The sequence below is a fragment of the Sus scrofa genome, chromosome 10 (assembly GCF_054392235.1).
Source record: "Sus scrofa isolate SSC_HxYL_T2T_F1_AM1 chromosome 10, Sscrofa_HxYL_maternal_Yorkshire_Landrace_v2.0, whole genome shotgun sequence".
NCBI classification, from domain to species: domain Eukaryota; kingdom Metazoa; phylum Chordata; class Mammalia; order Artiodactyla; family Suidae; genus Sus; species Sus scrofa.
Window position 1 is genome coordinate 67,627,595 of NC_139392.1, and position 20,228 is coordinate 67,647,822.

General features: G+C 43.7%; 2 protein-coding genes across 4 annotated transcripts in view; one reads left to right on the top strand and one right to left on the bottom strand.

Moving 5' to 3' along the window:
• LOC106505145 (uncharacterized) overlaps positions 1-20,228 on the bottom strand; it is a 100,692-nt gene that overhangs the window by 77,619 nt on the left and 2,845 nt on the right. Inside the window, exon 2 of the mRNA XM_084980001.1 lies at positions 17,679-17,841. Within this exon, the coding sequence (XP_084836127.1) occupies positions 17,773-17,841 (69 nt within the window). The 3' untranslated portion in view covers positions 17,679-17,772. The remainder of the gene's footprint in view (positions 1-17,678; positions 17,842-20,228) is intronic.
• JCAD (junctional cadherin 5 associated) overlaps positions 1-20,228 on the top strand; it is an 85,777-nt gene that overhangs the window by 19,143 nt on the left and 46,406 nt on the right. The gene's annotated exons all lie outside the window — the stretch shown is intronic.

The following is a 20,228-nucleotide window of genomic DNA, read 5'->3' on the forward strand; positions in this document are numbered from 1 at the left end:
CTGCCGTTTCTAATCTCGCTGTGGAGTTGGCTCCCATTCCCTCCCTCGACCCTGATAAATCAATAGCCTGTGAATTAGAGCAGAAGTCAACAGACGTTGAGCCAGCCAAGGCCCAGGCCTCTGCCTTGCGAAGACAGCCCTGTCCCAGAGGCCCCCATGGGCCGCCTTCCCTGCAGTGCCTTGACCTTGATTTTCGGTTTCTGGGTTCTTGCAGCTCATGGTTCACGAGGACCTTTGACTGAGTGTGACAAGGGATTTAGGAGTAGATGGGGAAAGATCTAGAAGGTTCACATTTTCCTTTTCTGGACCACCTCTTCTATCCACTGCCCCCTCCCAGTGGCTGCCCATCGTTGGTGCAAATATCTCTCCCAACAAGTGCTTCAAGCAACCCGCAAGGAAGTAGGTAGGGAGTGTCCACAATGAGGTTGGGACCTTGATGTCCTCGAAGTTTTTTTAGTCAAACTGGCTTTGGACACAAAGGAATGTACAGAACACCATTATCCCGTAGCTGGGCTCAGCAGCTTTTGGGGTGAGGGCCCCCTAAACGAAAGATGAGTGTGATCACCTCACTAAGTGTTCTTAGTTAAATAGGCACCCATTAGATAGAGAAGGGGAAAGTCAACCGGGTTGTAGATCACCAGTGTTAACTACTGCAACACAAACATGCTTTGGGCCATTTTCATAAACATAATTGGGAACACAACGCCCCAGTCATTTTGAATTTCTTTGGGTGCAACTGTACTTCCATGAATTGTGAATAATTTTTACACAGCAGAGTTGATGAGCGTATGTGTGCATGTGCACTTTAAATGCCTCAAAATACAGAAAAGCCTGCTGTTCGCTAGACAGCTGGCGTCTGCTCCGGGCTTCCAGGTGATTAATTCCCACACAGTGACTCTCAGCCCCCTGGATAAATCAGATGGCGTCACTGGCTACAAAAATGGCAGCGGCCATCCCACCTTCTAGAAAATGACTGTCCGGTGCACACGAGATATTTTTGTGTATTTCAGAAGAGGCTTCTGAAAAGGTCTTCCAACGTTCCTGTCCCTAGATAGCAACTGAAAAGCTGTGGAAGAAGATTCACAGTTCACACCCGCATCCCTGATGTCCCGCTGAGCTGCCCCAGATGGAGACGCAGCAGTAGTTTGGCAAGTGTCTGCCAAACAGGGCAGCCAGACGGGGCTGGGAGTGAAGTGCCAAGTGCCAAGTGCCATTCAAGATCCTGGGGACAGACGCTCCTTCCTGAGCCCTGCTCTCTCTCAAGTGGCCACACACGGCTACCTGGAAGGTCAGTTGCCAGGTAGAGGCAACAGGAGGCAGAAACCTCACCCTCACCATCAAGGGCTTCTCAAGTTTTCTCTGAAAAGAGAAAATAAAGCCCCTCCAGTTTAAAGGGAAAAAAAGGTTATACAATTAGAAGGAAGGACACCAGTGACAGCAGAATACCCACTAGCATTTTAAAACTGAGATTCTAGTATGCCGCTAGGTCTCATATCAGGGAGGGGAAGGACAAACTGATCTGAAAACTATAGAAAACTGGAAAACAGAAGGAACATGGATTGGGGGGCTGTGATGATTTTCAGAGTGCAAATAATTGCTATGTTTTTACATTAAGTTCATTTAATTTGCTCTTCCATCTCATGAATCATAGATGTTTTCAGATTCTTTAAATCTGCTTTGTTTATTTGTAGGTTTTCTTTCCCTTTTGGTTTAAAAGCCTGTATTTCTGTTCTGATTCTTGATTGATGTGAGTTAGGGCTGATAGACATTTCATTCCATTCATGGACTGAGTTATTCAAACACAGATTTAATGGCTTAGTAAATAGCCATTTAAGCTTCCACTATTAAACTGAACTTCTAGCTACATGTAGACCCTCGTATTCTGGGATGTGCAAAGAACTCTGCTATATTCATTGAGGAGAGCAGGACACCCACGAATATATTTATCTTGAAAACTATTTCTGGTCATGTAAAATGTTGTCTACAAATCTGAAGTTCCCTTGTGGTGCAGCAGGTTAAGGACCCAGCATTGTCACTGCAGCAGCTTGGGTCACTGATGTGGCATGGGTTTGATCCCTGGCTCGGGAACTTCTGCATGCTGCAGGCATAGCCCGGAAAAAACAAAGTTGTCTAAAGATCTTTTATTGAATCATTTATAGATCCAAGTGACTAATCATAAACAGAAAATCTGATATGAGTGACTATAGAAACAGCGTTCTAGGAATTAAGAGCATGTGATGGAGGTAGTAGAAAGACACTGGAGGAGATGCCTGGTTTCCAGTGCCTGCTCTGACTCTCAACTGTTGTCTGACCTTGGGCAAGTTATTTGCCTCATCTGGAATGACTTCTAAGGTTTCTTCAGTTCTAGAAAACTACTACTTTTTATGTAGGTATTATTATTTTTCTTTTTTTAATTTTAATTTTAATTTTTGGTCTTTTCAGGGCCACACCCACAGCATATGGCAGTTTCCAGGCTAGGGGTCATATAGGAGTTGCAGCTGCTGGTCACAGCCATAGTCACAGCAATGCCAGATCAGAGCCTCATCTGCAATCTACACCACAGCTCACAGCAACCCCGATTCTTAACCCACTGAGTCGGGCCAGGGATCGAACCCACATCCTCATAGATACTAGTTGGGTTTATTTCTGCTGAGCCACAATGGGAACTCCTTTTTTTTTCTTTTAAATTGAAGTGCAGTTATTATATCTCTTAGTGATTCATTATTTTAAAGATTATACTCCATTTACAGTTACTGAAAAATATTGGTTACATTCCCTGTGTTGTGCAATATATCCCTGTAGCCTATTTTATTTTATTTTTTATTTTTATTTTTTGCTTTTTAGGGCCACATCCACGGCATATGAAGGTTTCCAGGCTAGGGGCTGAATTGGAGCTACAACCACAGCCTACACCACAGCCACAGCAACGCATGATCCAAGCCATGTCTGTGACCTACACCACAGCTCAGAGAAAGGCCAGATCCTTAACCCACTGATCGAGACCAGGGGTTGAACCCGCGTCCTCATAGACATTAGTCGGATTGTTTCCACTGCACCACGACGGGAACTCCCCTATAGCCTATGTTATACCTAATAGTTTGTACCTTTTTATCTCCTATCCTTGTATTTATTGCCCCTCCCCAATTTCCTCCCCCACCCCCAGTAACCACTAGTTGGTTCTCTACATCTGTGAAGCAAACTCTACTTTTGTCAACTAGGAGATTGGTTCTTCCTCCTTCTGACAGTTAACACGAAGGTAAAGAGATAAAATATTTCTACAGTAGGAACAGGAAAACAACGCCTATTTGGAAAACCCTGGAAATTTGCACCATTTGATTTGGAATCGACAGCATCGTCTTTGAAAAATACATTTTGAATTAGTTTCATTTAATCAGAGAAACCTTTTTTTTCCCCTTTCCAGTTTGTGACCTTCATTAACAGGGAGCTGTTAGTCTTCCCATTGCAACATTTTTATAAAAGAATTCATATCCTGCAGTATTAGAATAAGTGAGAGATTTTCTTAGCACTACCTGAGGACTGATTCTATTTTTCATCCTACGGGAAGCTGGATTTGACAGCTAATGGATCTGTTTTGTTCTAAAACTACCATCTGTTCCAAGGCACTTTTAAAGCTTTCTATCATCACCATTATATGTGAGATGTATAAATATGTACTTATAATTACTCATTTCTAAGAAAAAGGTAAAAACAATCACACTTAGGCTTCAAGGATATAATATTTATACAAATGCAGCTAAGTTTAAATTGCAGCAAAGAAAGAAATTTGATATGCCCGCAGACCCTCTCGTTATATCCACTGATATTGCTAAAAACTAAAGGAATATCTCATTACACCAGAATTGCAGACAATGCTGGAGGTAGGAGTATTATATACAGCTTCCAAACAAGTGTCTCCTAATTCCAGGACCAGCTCTGCAGCAGCTGTTGGGAGGTCCTCAGGGGTGTGTCTGGGTGACACTGGTTTCTGTTCTAGTGCTAGGGTGGTCATCGTACCTTCTGTCATTTGAACTCCGGGTGTGACTTCAACCCCTGCTTTAACTTACGCAATGTGTTTGTTCTACCCTTTCTTCCATTCTGTGATCCAATTAAAGCTTCCTGTTTAACCAAGCTAGTTCTAAGTTTTTGTCATTTCAGAAAAAAAAAAAAATCCTGATATATAAAATATCGACATAGAGTAGCCCTTTTTCTAGCCCTTTATTCCTTATTCTCTAGCTAACATGGTTAACTAGTCCAAGGTATGAGTTCACTAGGTGCCCATAACCTCTTGTCCCTCCCATGCAAGACAGATGCCTCTTAAACTTGACCTTGGGAGGCAGGTGCCTTCATCTGGGGCACCACAGGTGGTCAGCAGTAAGGAGCTTTGGGCCAGAGTAAGGATTGGTTCCATTGTTTTTCAGTGAATTTGGAAAACAAAGATTACCTGGTATAACTCTACAATAGGGCTGCCCTGGCAAAAAGAGAATTGGTTTTCCTCTTTCTGGAACCCAAGAGCAAGTCTTGGTAGACTCCTGGTCCCAAGTGGGTAGCAGGCAACGTGGACAAGACGACTCAGGTTGAGCCATAAGGAGGACAGTTAAGAGAAGGTATAGGGGTATTAAGCCCGCAGTTCAAGCTGGGAGCTTGAGGCTGGACTTGGACCTGCACAAGGCCCTGGGGGTGATGATGGAGAGCATTCTAGAGGAGGTTATGGCCTTAGAAAGACTGGGAGGGGGAGTGGTGAGAGATGGGGTCATCCTGCAGAGTGGGAGTGGGTTGACAATCCATGAAGCGTTTGATTAGGATGCATGTGATATAGCATTTGAATTTGACAGATGCTGTGGCATAGGTTTGCAAACCAAGGAGTGGGGTGACCCAAATGAGATGTATATGGATTGTGCTCCAGGCTGTGTAGAAAGTCTGAGGGAGCAGAGGAAGGCCAAGGGCAGAATCCCAGATGGGACACCTGCCAAACTTGCAGGAGTTTATTGGAAGGGATGGGTTGAGAGACTAGGACGACAGGACTCAGTAATGATTTACAGTTGAGGAAAGTGAGGAGAGGGGGGAAAGACTAAGCTGACTCAAAGCATGAGACCTAGAGACCAAGACAAGAGCACCCTGAAATCAGCCGTTTGAAGGTGGGGAGAGGAAAGAGGGAAAAACACCATGAATTTTTAAAAAGTAGGAGGCAAGCGAGGCTTTGACACTTGGTGGTTCTTCTAGGATAAAAATTTCAAAAAGGGAAATGAATTTCTTCTTTCATTCAATCCCTGTTAAATAAAACTACTGGATAGTAGGAGAATTAATTCCATCTGGACTTTGGGAGACATCTAAACTACCCAAACTCAGATAACTCTTTAAGGAAAGCTTCTTAAAGATTCTCCTTTCCTGCTAAGGGATGTATATGAATATTACTTTTTTTTATGGCTGCATCTATAGCGTACAGAAGTTCCTGAGCTAGAGACTGAATCTGAGCCTCAGCTGTGACCTACACCACAGCTGCAGCAATGCTGGATCCTTTAACCTACTGCCCCAGGTCAGTGATGAAACCCGAGTCTCCTCAGAGACCTGAGCGGCTGCAGTCGGATTCTTAATCCACTGTGCCATAGTGGGAACTCCTGAATATTCTTTTTTATTCTTGTTCTCTCTTTGGGAAGGAGGTGTTGTTTGAGAAATTAAATAAATGATGAATAATGACAGAAATAATTGTGCAAGACCTGAGCTATATTTTTTTTAAATATAACTTATTCTCATAATCTGCAGAAACTGTTCCAAGCAGGGGAGAGAAAGGTAAAATCCTAATATCTGGTTTCCATAAGTGCAGACTTAGGTAGGAATGTATTAGACCCAGCAGCCTGGTGCAAGTCAAGGCCCCCCGCTCCTGAAACTTTCTTGCCCACTGAATTCTAGTATCTGAATGGGAGCAGCCATGTTGTGTGTCACGTGACTCGACCCCCAGCCACAGCTGACTGGTGCCTAGTTAATGGACTGGCACAAGTTTAGCCAATCCACGGCCAGAAATCCTGGAAAAAGTTTGCTTAAAAAAAAAAAGGCTTTGCCTAGAGATAATGGAATTAAGCACACTCATCGGTTTCTATCTCTTGGAAATGCTGCCCCTTCGAAACTCAAAGAGCCCACCCAGAATAGCAATATCTCCATCACTCAGAAGTTCGATGTACATTTCTGCACTCTGCTGCCAGTTAGCCAGGAGCTCCTAAGAGAATAAGTCAGATGCCTGGACCAGCATCATCTGCAGGGGTGAATTTCATTGGTATTGGCTGGAAGAGCCTCACTAGAGCCCAGAGCCTGATTTGTGGAGCCCTTACCTCCATCTCCACAATGTGAAATAAAGTTTCCTGCTTCAAGGACAGACAAAAGAGGATGACAGTGACCTCTGGCCATCCCATTCCTGAGGTGTGTTTAGGAACGCCGGCCACCATTTGCAGCAACATGGATGGACCTAGAGATGATCCTACTAAGTGAAGTAAGTCAGACAGAGAAAGACAACTCCCATATGATATCACTTCTATGTGCAATCTAAAATACAACACAAATGAACTTTCTGTGGAACAGAAACAGACTCACAGATATAGAGGACAGATGTGTGGTTGCCAAGGGGGAGGAGGAGTGAGGGAGGGAAGCATTGGGAGTTTGGGGTTAGCAGATGCAAACTAGTATATATAGGATGGGAAAATAACAAGGTCCTACTGTAAAGAACAGAGAACTATATTCAATATCCTGTGATAAACCAGGATATTGAATATTATGGAAAAGATTATGGAAAGAATGCGTGTGTGTATGTATACACACACACACACACACATATACATATATCTATATGTATATACACATATATACATACACATATGTATATATATAAAATATATACATATATGCATTATATATATGTATAAATGAGTCACTTAGCTGTACAGCATAATTTAACACAACACTGAAAATCAACTATACTTCAATTAAAAGACAAACTGGACACTGACCAAACCCCTTCCCTCCTGATTGTTGCCAGCATCCCTATCCCTGTGGCACTGTCCTCCTAAGTGTCATCAAGGAGGAGCACCTGCAGCAGCTCTGCTATATTCAGTTCTGACAAGAAACGCCCTATCGTCCTGTGGACTTTTCATGTAGTGGTGTAAAAGGGCCCGCTGCCCTCAGCCAATCATTAGAGAGGGGATTTCTCTGACTGATCCTTTGAGATCCAGCTCTTTTCCATCATCACAGGTCCAGTTCACTCATCGTGTTGTTGGTTTAGAGCCATCACCTTTCTCCACCACAGCAGCCCTTTGTCTAGCCTCTAGAGACTCGATTGCAACCATCTCCACAGGCTTGATGGGTGAAGTACCTGGTTTGCGTTTAACAGCTGATCTCTGATGATGCGGCATTAAAAGAAAAAAAAAAAAAAGAAGAAGAAGGAAAGAAACCCTCCTCTGGCCCACTGGGAACACAAAGTGCCCTTTCTGATGCACACGTTTGCCTTCCTACAATTGCCATCAGTCTCTCGGTGCTATGTGGTTGTGACAGTTACAAGATGAAATCCCTGCAGAGCAGCTCTGAGATGTGTCAAGAAATGGACTTCATTCACACCCTGTTTGGTCGACAAGGGCAAGCTACTAGAATTTCAAAGGATAAGCCATCCTTGTCCTTATGACTAAATTATTAAGAACTTGGGGAGTTCCCATCGTGGCTCAATAGAAACAAATCTGACTAGTATCCATGAGGACGCAGGTTCGATCCCTGGCCTTGCTCAGTGGGTTAAGGATCTGGCATTGCCATGAGCTGTAGTGTAAGTTGCAGACTCGGCTCAGATTTGGCGTTGCTGTGGCTCTGGCGTAGGCCGGCAGCTGTAGCTCTGATTAGACCCCTAGCCTGGGAACCTCCATATGCCGCAGGTGCGGCCCAAAAAGCTTTAAAAAATAGTATAGAAAAGTACATTTCTTTGTTCACTTCCTTGCCAAGGATGTAGGCAACTCAGTTCCACACCTGTGTGTTACTTTACTGCAGAGAACCCTAGAAGCGCTCGCTCTGGAAGCAGGTGGCCCTGGACCTTTCTCGCTGCCTTGCAGCGACACAGTTCTCCGCGATTTCAAAACGTCTTCTTCCATCTTCCCAAGTTCAATCAAATGCACATCCAGTCTTTCTGCCTGTCATTCTGGGCAAGTGAGTTCTGCTGGGGAATGTCCCTTTTCTTCTTCCTGAGAAACCCTCTTCAAATGAATAAAACATGGGCCTGAGCAATTCAGCCTTCACAGCTGGTTCTCACCAGCTTCTTGTCTGTCTTTGTTTCCTTCCATTCTGGACAAGCACGATGACTCTGCTGTCACACTGACTTTGATTCCCAGGAAGCTGAGGCTGGCAGGGGATCTGTCGGTCCCATCACCCGAGAGTTCAATTTAGACTAATGATTAGCAATGCTATGCTGCCCGGGGCTACATGCATGTCCTGTTGTCCTAACTGCACAGAGATGGCCCTTCGTGACTCCACTGCATAATTAAAGAAGGGCTACCTGGGCCTTGCTGAGCCAGGCAGCCCTGCTTCTATATCTGGCTGAGTGAGCCTGCCAGTCTTGGAGGACTTGACTTTGAAGCTCAGCCCCAGCTGTGGTTTCTGCCATCCACAACCACAGTTGTCACTATGTTGATACAATATACACACGGGTGTGCGAACTCTAGAAAGAAATCATTCTGTTGGATTCCTGGGTTGGGTACCAAATGCTCAAAACGTATCCGCATGAACCATATTTATAAATTAGAAGTGAAAACTCGTATGCCCCAGGAAGCATCGGGCTAACTCTGTTTGTCATCTGAGACAGTGCTAGGAAACACGTGTTATAATGTCATGCAGATGCAGGAGTGGCAGGCTGAGCAAACAAAGATGTGACAGCTCTTTGCTTTTTATTCCAATTCTTCCAAGGGACTTCTTTCCCCTTTAGCAGATATTAGTGAAACAAAGACAAACTGCCCTCGTTTCAAGTGCATTTTTTTTTTCCTTTCCACACACTCTGGCTTTTTCCACTGCACTGCTCTGCAATCTGATGGCATGTTTCTGACAGGTTGGCATCTGCCAGTGTTTGGTGTTTGGCGTTTGGCTTCCTCTGATGTAAGAATTTTTTAGCCAGAATAAATGTCAGTTTCTAGAGAGGGTTAAGGGGGCAGCTTGGCTTCAAAATCCAACAGAGTTGGAGCCAAAGCTTAGGCACTCTTGTCTCCTTAGCTGGTGGTCTGCTCATTTATTATATAACAATTACCCAGTGTCATCACTACTGACAGGAAGGTTAGATCAATTAGGCCATTCCCTGGAGCTGGGATAAAGCTGTGTGAAATGTCAGCAGGCTAATGGGTTGAATGAGGAGAGTGTGTTATTCTAAGGAATCCTACAAAAAGCATGAGGAAACCAGCATGTAACAGAGTTGGTTTTGCAGGCTTTTTCTTGGTATGGAGGGAACTACGATTGCATCATAGCCTACATCCCCAAAACACACTTATTCCCTTCACAAAGTAGGACCATGGGAGTTTCCATTGTGGCTCAGTGGGTTAAGAATCCAACATAGTCTCTGTAAGGATGTGAGTTTGATCCCTGGCCTCACTCAGTGGGTTAAGGATCCAGAGTTGCTGTGGCTACAGCATAGGTTGCAGCTGCAGCTCTGATGTGACCCTCAGCCCTGGAATTTCCATATGCTACAGGTGCAGCCACAAAAAGAAAAACAAAACAAAACAAAATGAAGTAGGACCAGCTTGACTCATTCCACTCTGGACTCCAAGACCTTTTGCCCCAGGGAGGAAGAAGATGGTGCTTAGAAGTCCATAGAGAGTTCCTGTGTGTATAATCAAATTTTAAATAAAATAGTTAGATCCTTTAAAGACTAGTTGGGTGGGAAAAATGGGAAAAAAGGGAGTATGCCTTCTAAGAATCAGCAGGGCATGGGATGGGTACATATAGGGACTGGTGGGTGTGACCTAGGTGACATACACCTTGTCATCTACCACCCCAGCCCTGCTCTGAGGACTGTGGCCATGACTTCTACATTCTTTCTGGATTCTTCTTCCCTGTGGGGATCATGGCAGCTGCAGATCCTTGGAAATCATGGCTGTCGTGTGTTTGGATGGGCGCAGAGGCATGCCCGTCCTTGGTATCCCTGCTGTGACCCAACTGCATGTAATATGGGACGTTATCCACCTGGGAAGGTTTCAAAGCTGGGCCAGATAGCCAAGCTGGGTCTTCTAAATGTCCAGACCAGATTCTTCAAGAGTATTTCCACTTGAAACTTTCCATGAGTTTATAGCATGGTTACCTTATGTTCATCTTGGTCGGGTACCCACTTGGCGCCCTCCTATTAAATTTGGAAGAAAAGGGTGAAACTGCAGTGATGTCCTAGCCACAGGTACAATACGTAGTGATATCCACAGGAAGAGTCATGTGAATTTACCCTGTTCTGGGGTGCTTCAGAGTAAACCTGATTTAGTATAATGGCAATTTGGTGCAATGTAAGTGTGTCAGGATTTCTAACAGATTTCTTCATTCTCTTGTCATTGGGCTAAAAGAACTCTTCTGAGGGAGTTCCCATTGTGGCTCAATGGGTTAAGAGCCCATCACAGTGTCCGTGAAGATGTGGGTTCAATCCCTGGCCTCACTCAGTGGGTTAAGGATCTGGTGTTGCTGTGGCCATGGGGTAGGTCACAACTACAGTTCCAATTCCATCCCTAGTCTGCAAACTTCCATATGCTGCAGGTGTGGCCCCAAAAGCAAAAAAAAAAAAAAAAAAAAAAAGATGGGAGGAAGTACTCTTCTGAATCCTGAAAGCAAGTTCGTTCACTGTCCTCTTCACACACATGTGCGCATGCATGTGCGCGCGCACGGCACCACATGCTCTGATGAAGCTCTAAGACTTCTCATTTCACATTCAATAGGAGTCCTTTCATTAAAGTGTTCTCTTGGGATCCTATGATACCTGGCCTCCCCAGCAGCATGGAAGTAGCTCTAAGCATTCTGCCTTACACGGTCTTTTAACTGAATTCATTATGCTATTCCAGTAGCTTTAAAGAGCTCCAACCCTGTGTTTTAACTTGAAAAGGCACAGGCTCTTTGCGATCTCACCCTCTGGTCTGCAAAGAAGGAAGGAAGGAAGGAAACCACAGTCTTGCTTTTCAATTAAGAGCCTAAGTGGAACAGTACCGCCTTACAATTTGGTAATCATCTAATATCTCTGTATAGTCTTTCCAACAAAAAGCAAATAAATACAGGCAAGCCTCGGAGATACTGTGGGTTCCCTTCCAGACCACCTCAATAAAGTGAAGCTGGAAATAAAGTGAGTCACACACATTTTTTGGTTTCCCAGTACATATAAAAGTCACTTTTTCACTATGGTGTAGTCTATTAAGTGTGCAATAGCTTTATGTCTAGAAAAGGTAGATATCCCCCCCCCCTTTTTTAGGGCCGCACCCCTGGCATACAGAGGTTCCCAGGCTTGGGGTCGAGTCGGAGCTGTAGCCGCTGGCCTACACCACAGCCACAGCAACATGAGATCTGAGCCACGTCTGTGACCTACACCACAGCTCACAGCAACGCCAGATCCTTAACCCACTGAGCAAGGCCAGGGATCAAACCTGCATTCTCATGGATGCTAGTCAGATTCGTTTCTGCTGAGCCACGATGGGAACTCCTAGAAAAGGTACATCCCTTAATTTTAAAACCTTTTGCTGCGCAAAATACTATCATATGAACCTTCAGTGAGTTGTGGCAACACAGATCACTAAATAAATAATATAATAATGAAAACGTTGGAAATATTGTGAGAATTATCCAAACGTGACAGAGACGCAAAGGGAGAAAATGCTGCTGGAAAAAAACAGCGCTCACAGACCTGCTCAATGCAGGGTCTCCACCAACCTTCAACTTGTAAAAAAAGAAACACTGTATCTGGGAAGCACATGAAAGTGAAACACACTAAAATGAGGTTTGCTCCTAGAGAAATAACTTTCTCCCTTGGTTTTCAACAAAGGAGGGGTGCTGCGCTCAGAAGTTCCATTTAGTCTCAGGACTTGAAGACACTCACAGCGCTTGTTGGCAGAATGTTGTGATGACCGGGAGTTGACATCTCTTACTCATTCTCACACAAACCTCAGGCCAGGGGCAGCCTGAGAACAACTAACATTTACAGAATGCTGACTCTGTAATGAATGCTTTCATAAAAGATCTCTTTTGATCCTCGTAATCACTGTGTGGGTTGTTATCCTCTCAGGAAACTGGGGCTCAGTGAAGGAAGTGATTTGCCAAAAACAATTAATAAATGGCAGCCTGGAGACCCAGCCGGAGTTCCCATGGTGGCTCAGCGGGTTAAGGACCCACCGGAGTCTCTGTGAGGATGTGGGTTCGATTCCTGGTCTTGCTCAGCAGGGTGAGAATCCAGCATTGCTGCAAGCTGTGGGGTGGGTCACAGATGCGGTTCAGATCCGATGTGGCTGTGGCTGTGGTGTAGGCCCGCAGCTGCGGCTCCGATTTGACCCCTAACCTGGGAACTTCCATATGCCATGGGTGCGGCTGTTAAATAAGTAAGTAAGTAAATAAATAAATAAATGGCAGCCTGGAGACCTGACCCAAACCTGTTTGACCCCAGAGCTTCAGTGCTTCTTCTGTTAGACCACGTTACCCGCCCCCCCAACCCCCACCCAACAAGAGGATGTTGGGGACATACTTCCCGGTGAAGGCATCTAGCTCCGCACATGGGCTGCCCTTGGCTTTGGAGTTGATGAGCTCTACAGGGCTAGCAAAGAAGCATTCCACGTTAATGCCAAGATATGTCACAAGCTGTGGTGCTTAGACTTTGCTACTCATTTGAACCAGGGAACTTGTTTTTTGTTTCTTTTGTTTTGGTTTGGTTTTTAGCTCTACCCATGGCATGCAGAAGTTTCCAGGTCAGGGATCGAACCCCATCACAGCAGCAACCTGAGCCACAGCAGTGACAATGTTGGATCCTTAACCTGCTGAGCCACCAGGGGAACTCCTCCAGGGAACTTCTTTAAAATGCAGGTGTCTGAGGCATTGCCATTGTGGGCTCAGCAGGTTATGAACCTGACATAGTCTCTGTGAGCATGCAGGTTTGATCCCTGCCCTCGCTCAGTGGGTTAAGGATCCAGTGTTGCTGCAAGCGGCGGAGTAAGTCACAGATGCAGCTCAGATCCCGTGTTGCTGTGGCTATAGGCTGGTGGCTGCAGCTATGACTTGACCCCTAGCCCAGAAACTTCCATATGATGCAGCTATAAAAAGAAAGAAAGAAACAAAAGGCAGATGTCTGAACCCCACCTCTGAATTCTTAGCAAATGACAGCTACCCACCTCCCCTCCCAAAAAATGCCCCCCCCCAAATTTAATACAAGCAGATGATGACATTTCCAGCCTTAATGGTTTATGTTGTGAATGGTAGTTGTCATCAGATATCTTGTCATTAAGAAGCTTACAATCTGGTGTGATGAAGGAGGCTTTTGTGCATGTAGGAATCCTTCAGGAAGGCACGCGCTTATTTTAAGGTATTAGGTAAAAACAAACAGTATCTACTAAAGCATGGAAAACAAAATATAGCACGTAATCTGGAAAATGGGAATGTTCAATAAATATACTTTGCTGGGTAGCAGTGGGAATTAACTGTGCACTCAAGATGTTTCATGGCCTGTAATTTAAATGCCAGGTAAGTTTTTATGATACTAAGCTCTGGTCACCTGCCTTTAAGAGGAAGAGGAGAATATTTTGTTTTCCCAAAGTGATGTATCGGCTTCTGCAGGGATTCTTCTCATAGTCTTTATATTAGCCTTTCAAACCTATATCTAATTCTCCAAAGAGGACATACAGGTGGCCAACAGGCACATGAAAAGATGTTTATTATGCTACTTTTTAGAGAAATGCAAATCAAAACTACAATGAGGTATTACCTCACACTAGTCAGAATGTCCATCATCAGAAGGTCTACAAATAGTAAATGCTGGAGAGGGTGTGGAGAAAAGGGAACCCTCCTGCACTGCTGGTGGGAATGTAAATTAGTACAACCACTGTGGAGGACAGTATGGAGGTTCTTCAGAAAACTGAATATAGAACTACTGTATGATCCAGCAAACCCACTCCTGGACATGTACTCATAAAAGAAGAAAACTCGAACTTGAAAAGATCCAAATGCACCCCTATGTTCATACCAGCACTATTCACAACAGCTAAGACCTGGAAGCAACTTAAGTGTCCATTGACAGGTGAATGGATAAAGAAGATGTGGTATATATATGCAACAGGTAACTACTCAGCCATAAAAAGGATGAAATAATGCCATGTGCAGCAACATGGATGCAACTAGAGATTCTCCTACCAAGTGAAGTAAGTCAGACTGAGAAAGACGAATATCACATGATATCACTTATATGTGGAATCTTAAAAAAATGAACCTATTTACAAAATACGAATAGACCCACAGACATAGAAAACAAATTTATGATTACCAAAGGGAAAAATTAAAGAGGAGGGATAAATTAGGAGTTTGGGATTAATATATACACACTACTGTATATAAAATAGATAAACAACAAGGACCTAGTAAGATATAGCACAGGGAACTATACTCAATATTTTGTAGAAACCTAGAATAGAAAAGAATCTATCTATATGCATAGATAGATGCATATATACATAGCTATCTACGTATTGATCGATTGATCAATAGATAGGTATAGATATATGTACAACTGAATCACTGCTGAATACGTAAAACTAACACAACATTGCAAACTGACTATACTTCAATAATTTTTTAAAATCATATGTCTAAGAAAACCTACCTGTCTTTTAACTTTTAAATATAGTCTCCGAAACATAGGTATTAAGACCTTAAAATTTTACATCGCATGGGTAAAAGTCGGATTTACCCTCCTGCAATTGCTTCAGCATTAGACTAGTTTGTCCTCGTATTTCTAATCTATCGCCATCTCTGTCCCCACGTGCTAGTGCCCTGTTCATACTACCGTTCATTAGGAAAGCCGGGGAAAGTAAAATATAAAAATTAAAGAAAATAGTAATGGAACAACCTATTGGGAGATAGCAGCAGAGAATTAGTAACTAGGAAATGTTCTACATTTTAACTCTACCCTTCAACGTCTAAAGTCCATGATAACCCCACACATAAATTTGCCAACTGATAAGCAGGTGGACCCTCACCACAAATCAGGCCGTGTTCTCTGGAAAATATATTAGTGCTGTTTATGAATAGCATCTGTTCCAAGAATGTATAGTATTATGGCTCCAGTGCACGCTGTATAGAGAGGGGAAAAAAGGGGGTGGATTTAATACTACATCTGGGACTGGTTAGTTACGGTAACCTTCAGGTATTCAGTGGTTTTAGCAAAAAGTTCTAATACACATTCCAGGCATGGAGAACTATAGGGAAGGAGTTCCCATTGTGGCTCAGTGGAAATGAATCCGACTAGTATCCATGAGGATGTGTGTTCAATCTCTGGCCTTGCTTAGTGGGTTGGGAATCTGGTGTTGCCATGAGCTATGGTGTGGGTCGCAGATTCGGCTTCAATCCCGAGTTGCTGTGGCTGTGGAGTGGGCTGGCAGTTGTAGTTACAATTCAACCCCTAGCCTGGGAACTTCCATATGCCGCAGGTGTGGCCCTTAAAGAAAGCAAAATAAATAAATAAATTTAATTTAATTTAAAAAAAGAACTATAGGGAAGACTGTAAAAACTTCCCCAGGGATGCCCCCATGTGGGGACAGAGGCTCTAGCTGTGACCCATGCTGGGAGTGGGAATCACGGGCCTTATCAGTGGTGACCTCGAAAAATCAGACTAAGTCTCCATTCATCCAGGGGAGGTCCGTTCATCCAGGAGACAGTGAGCAACAAAAGAAACACTGTGGGAGTTATCCAGGTGCTTACTAACCAATTGTTCCAGGCAAAGGAGACACTGGGTTTGGACTTTTATTATTATTTTTTTAAACTATTGCTATTAAAAAGCTGGCTTTCACTAATGATTTATTTTCTTTTCTCACACTTACATTTCATGTCTATTAGTTGCCTTTCTACAAACCAATAATTATTTTCCTTGTTGCTCTTATTTCCATGATTTATATTATTTGCTTTTAGAAAATTTAATTTTTGTTGAATTAAATCAAATAGTATCCAATCTGAGATATACAAGATTAGATTATATATATATAGAGAGAGAAAATCAATCTATATGTATGTATGTTACCAATCAATCACCCAGGTACTTATGAAGCCAATAAACAAAGTTTGAGAACAGGAAGCTAGGTTAAAACACCACACAGAAAAAGCAGAAGTAAAATTCAAAACAGATTTAAAACAAAGAAACCAAAAAATTCAAGAAAACCTAGGTATTTTCTGAAAGTGCTGGTCATTTTTCCTTCAGTGACCCTTGGCTTTCTGCTCTCTGTTTTAGCCCATTCCTATGATGGTATTAAGAACTCAGGATTCTCACAGTGTGAGCTTAGATGGCCATTTTTCACTTCAGAGCTATTCAACAATGCAATCCAACTAACAGCTGTTTCAGGTACTCGAGCAAAGTTATGGTGTTAGGTTGTGGTAAACAGAGGGACAGATTTGGGTCTTAATTTACAAAGATGAGTGGGTAACAACTCAGAGAGGTCAGTGTCTTTGAAGAGAAGTTTAACGTCACTCAAGGACAAACATGACACACAGGGCTACGGGGAGAAGCACCAGTGCTCGTCCGGAGAAAAGTAAACGCACAAGCCACAGCCTTTACTGGGGTCTCTGTGGGAATGGCAAGGCGGGCCTGGGGAAATAGGTTGGGATTGGCTGGTTTGAATAACTCTGGAGCATCAGGGCTGCCCCTAGTTGTCTGGGTTGATTTAGGGCAGGAAAAATATTGGCTTGGTGTGTGAGAGTTAGATAATGAGATGGTTTACAGCATGGGCTCCAGATCACAGAGGAGTTGTAAACAGCTAAGGCCAAGGGTTTGGCCTGTGATTAATGGATGTCAAAAAGATAAATATGGAACCTAAGAAAACACAGGATAGGGATGAACAATCCTTTCCATCAGGAACTCAGAATCCAGGAGCTGAACTAAATACATGAGCCAACACAGCCTATGAACCCAAGGTATATCATGGTAAACACTATTCAATCACCTTAAACCAAATGCTATAGGAGTTTTATGGAGACAAAGATGCAGAAAGCTTCCTATCTGGGGGGTTTATAATCTCTTCAGCACTCAACTCAAATCACTATTGCAAAACCATAGAACCCTGATACTAAATTCTACCCTTATATAAATAGAAGAACATAAGCTGAGGCCTAGCCAAGGGCCTGGCACACAACAGACATTACATGAAAGAAAGTTCTTACCTCTTCTTCCCACCTTGCTGTCATTTTTGTAATGCTAGCCATCACTGACTTCCTAAAAGCCTAAGATTGTATTCTCTCTCCAAAAGGAATCTTTTTTTTTTTTTTTTTTTTTGCAGCTAATATTGATAACCAACTTGTTTCATAGTTATTCATCTCCCATCTCCCACCCAAGTCCTAACCAGGCCCCGACCCTGCTTAGCTTCTGAGATGAGAGCAGACATGGCGCATTCAGGGTGGTACGGCTGGAGACTATCTCCCATTTTTTAAATGAAAAGTCACACAGGGTTAAAGAAATAACTCAACTTAACTTTGGTTGATTCTCCATCAGCCGGGATGAAATGGTGGGAGAGGTGGCCCTGATGTTTCCGTGTCCGAGTCTGGATGCTTTGGTGCTGGCTCGCATCACTGTCCTCCTGAAGCCACATCTATATCTCTTTGTCCCAGATGATCCCAGCCAGCCACAGTTATTCCCTGGAGGACAGGAAAATGGGGCTTTCCATATGAATCTGGCCAAGAATTACAGACTGCAATCAGGGAGATGCTTGAAATGTTCTGTCAACCACTAGTGACCAGCAACTCTGCTACAGTGGGTGGTGGCAGGGTTGGAGGCTGGGGGGAGGGGAGGCTTTCCCATTAATGTATAGTCTAACAGAGGAAAAAGTAGACAAAGAGACAGCAAACAATGAAAAATGATTTTTCTCGGTCAATAACTGCGCAGATTCAGTCTCTTCAGCATGAAGATACAAGATTGAAATGTATTTGTCATCCTTTTGCTTAATCCCCAGGGTTGTAAATTTTCTGTTTGTGTTGGTGTCAGATCTTCTAAGTAAACAGTTAACAAACACCTAATGCAGTTTCCTCCCCAGGGCCTCGTCCAGCATCATGCAGTGACGTTGATGGCTTCTGTTTTGTGAACGTTGATTACATGCCAATCATTCTGTTCAACCCTTGACACACTAGTTCTGTTTCCTGTGCTCTATCCCCGCTTCTTAGACTTTCCTGTGTGTACGAATTCTCTGGGCATTTACTTAAAGCACAGATTCCAGGCTCTCAACTGTAGGAATGAGACATTCTGATGGTGTCCAGTGTGGGTGAGGCCCGGGGCTCTGACTTTTTGTTAGACCCCCCAGTTGATTCCGAGGTAAGGGGTCCATGGAACATACTTGGTAAAACAGATTTCTTAAAGTAATTAAGCAGCATAGCCTCTGAATAAATAGAAAGTTGGGTGGATATCTAAAAACCAGTTTTGGAGTTCCTGTCGTGGCTCAGTGGTCATGAACCTGACTAGTATCCATGAGGAAGTGGGTTTGATCCCTGGCCCTGCTCAGAGGGTTAAAGGATCCTGCCTTGCTGTGAGCTGTGGTGCAGGTTGAAGAGGTGGCTTGGATCCCAAGCTGCTGTGGCTGTGGTGTAGGCCTGCAGCTGCAGCTAGGATTCAACTCCTAGCCTAGGAACTTCCATATGCTGCTCTCCAGGGCGGCCCTAAAAAGACAAGAAAAAAAAAAAAAAAGGTTTTATTCATACCTGTTGACCTAAATCCCTCTCTAGTTTTTGTATAGCTATTATTGTTTGACTTTCTAGAACAAGCCAATAAGAGGCACTTCAAGATCTTATTGAGAACATTCATCTTTTTTAGAAAATGAGAGTGGGGTAGTGTTTTTTTAGTCTAAGAAAAACATCAAAGAATATCTATGTCAGTTAAAGAAAACCCTCTGAGACCCTAAAGCAAGAAGGGAGAGGGGGTTTTCTAGGTCCTTGAAGATGCAGCAAGTCAGAGAAACAAGGGTTGTTGGTTTGGGTTTTTTTCCTCCTTAAAAAAGCCATTAAGCATTCTTTCTCCGGTCATCGCACATCTGCCCTGATGACTCAACCATCCAGCTCCTTCCTGAGTCTGTGAAATCCCTTCTCCAGGACTCGGAGAGAGGCGGGGACCTTGGGATATCAGGGGTCCTGGGCAGCACCGGATTTAATGGCCTCATGCCTCAAAGTTGCTTTAAACCACATTTTCTGTTTTTTATCCATTGATAAGCAGTAGATAGATTTTTTTCCCCTCCTATGTTGAAATCTCCCAAAATCAAGTAGGTGAGAGAGGGGGGGTGAAGTCACACCCAAGTGGGAGTGGTGGGTGGGTGGGGGGAAGGAATAGGGTTCTCCTAATGGTCAACATAAAACCCAAGCAGGTGCTTTCTGAGTTACAAAGCCCTGTTTTAGGAAGAAATGCCCTTCCTTCTAAAAGCATAATAACAAACATGCATATACATGTGTGCATTTAAAAGGCAAAAGAGGGAGTTCCCATCGTGGCTCAGCGGTTAACGAATCCGACTAGGAACCATGAGGTTGCGGGTTTGATCCCTGGCCTTGCTCAGTGGGTTAAGGATCCAGTGTTGCTGTGAGCTCTGGTGTAGGTTGCAGACGCGGCTCGGATCCTGCGTTGCTGTGGCTATGGCATAGGCCGGTGGCTACAGCTCCGATTAGACCCCTAGCCCCTGGGAACCTCCATATGCCGCAGGAAGCGGCCCAAGAAATGGCAAAAAGACAAAAAGACAAAAAAAAAGGCAAAAGATCTCATGCATATATATGTATACACAGCTGGTTCTCACATCTCATGTTCACACTCCCAGGTCTCTGCACTGGGGACCATTGTGGAACTGGTGCAATGGATTTTCCTCCCCAACTGTGATCTTCATCTGTCTTATTCCAATCAAAATTCAGACAATCACCCCCAAATACTCCTGTACATTTTCTGCCTTGCCTCCCTTCCTCTTCACAGTTGTATTCCCAGATCTGCAGAAAAGGAATTCCCTGGCAGCCTCGTAGTTAGGGATTCAGTGTTATCACTGCTATCTATGGTGCAAGTT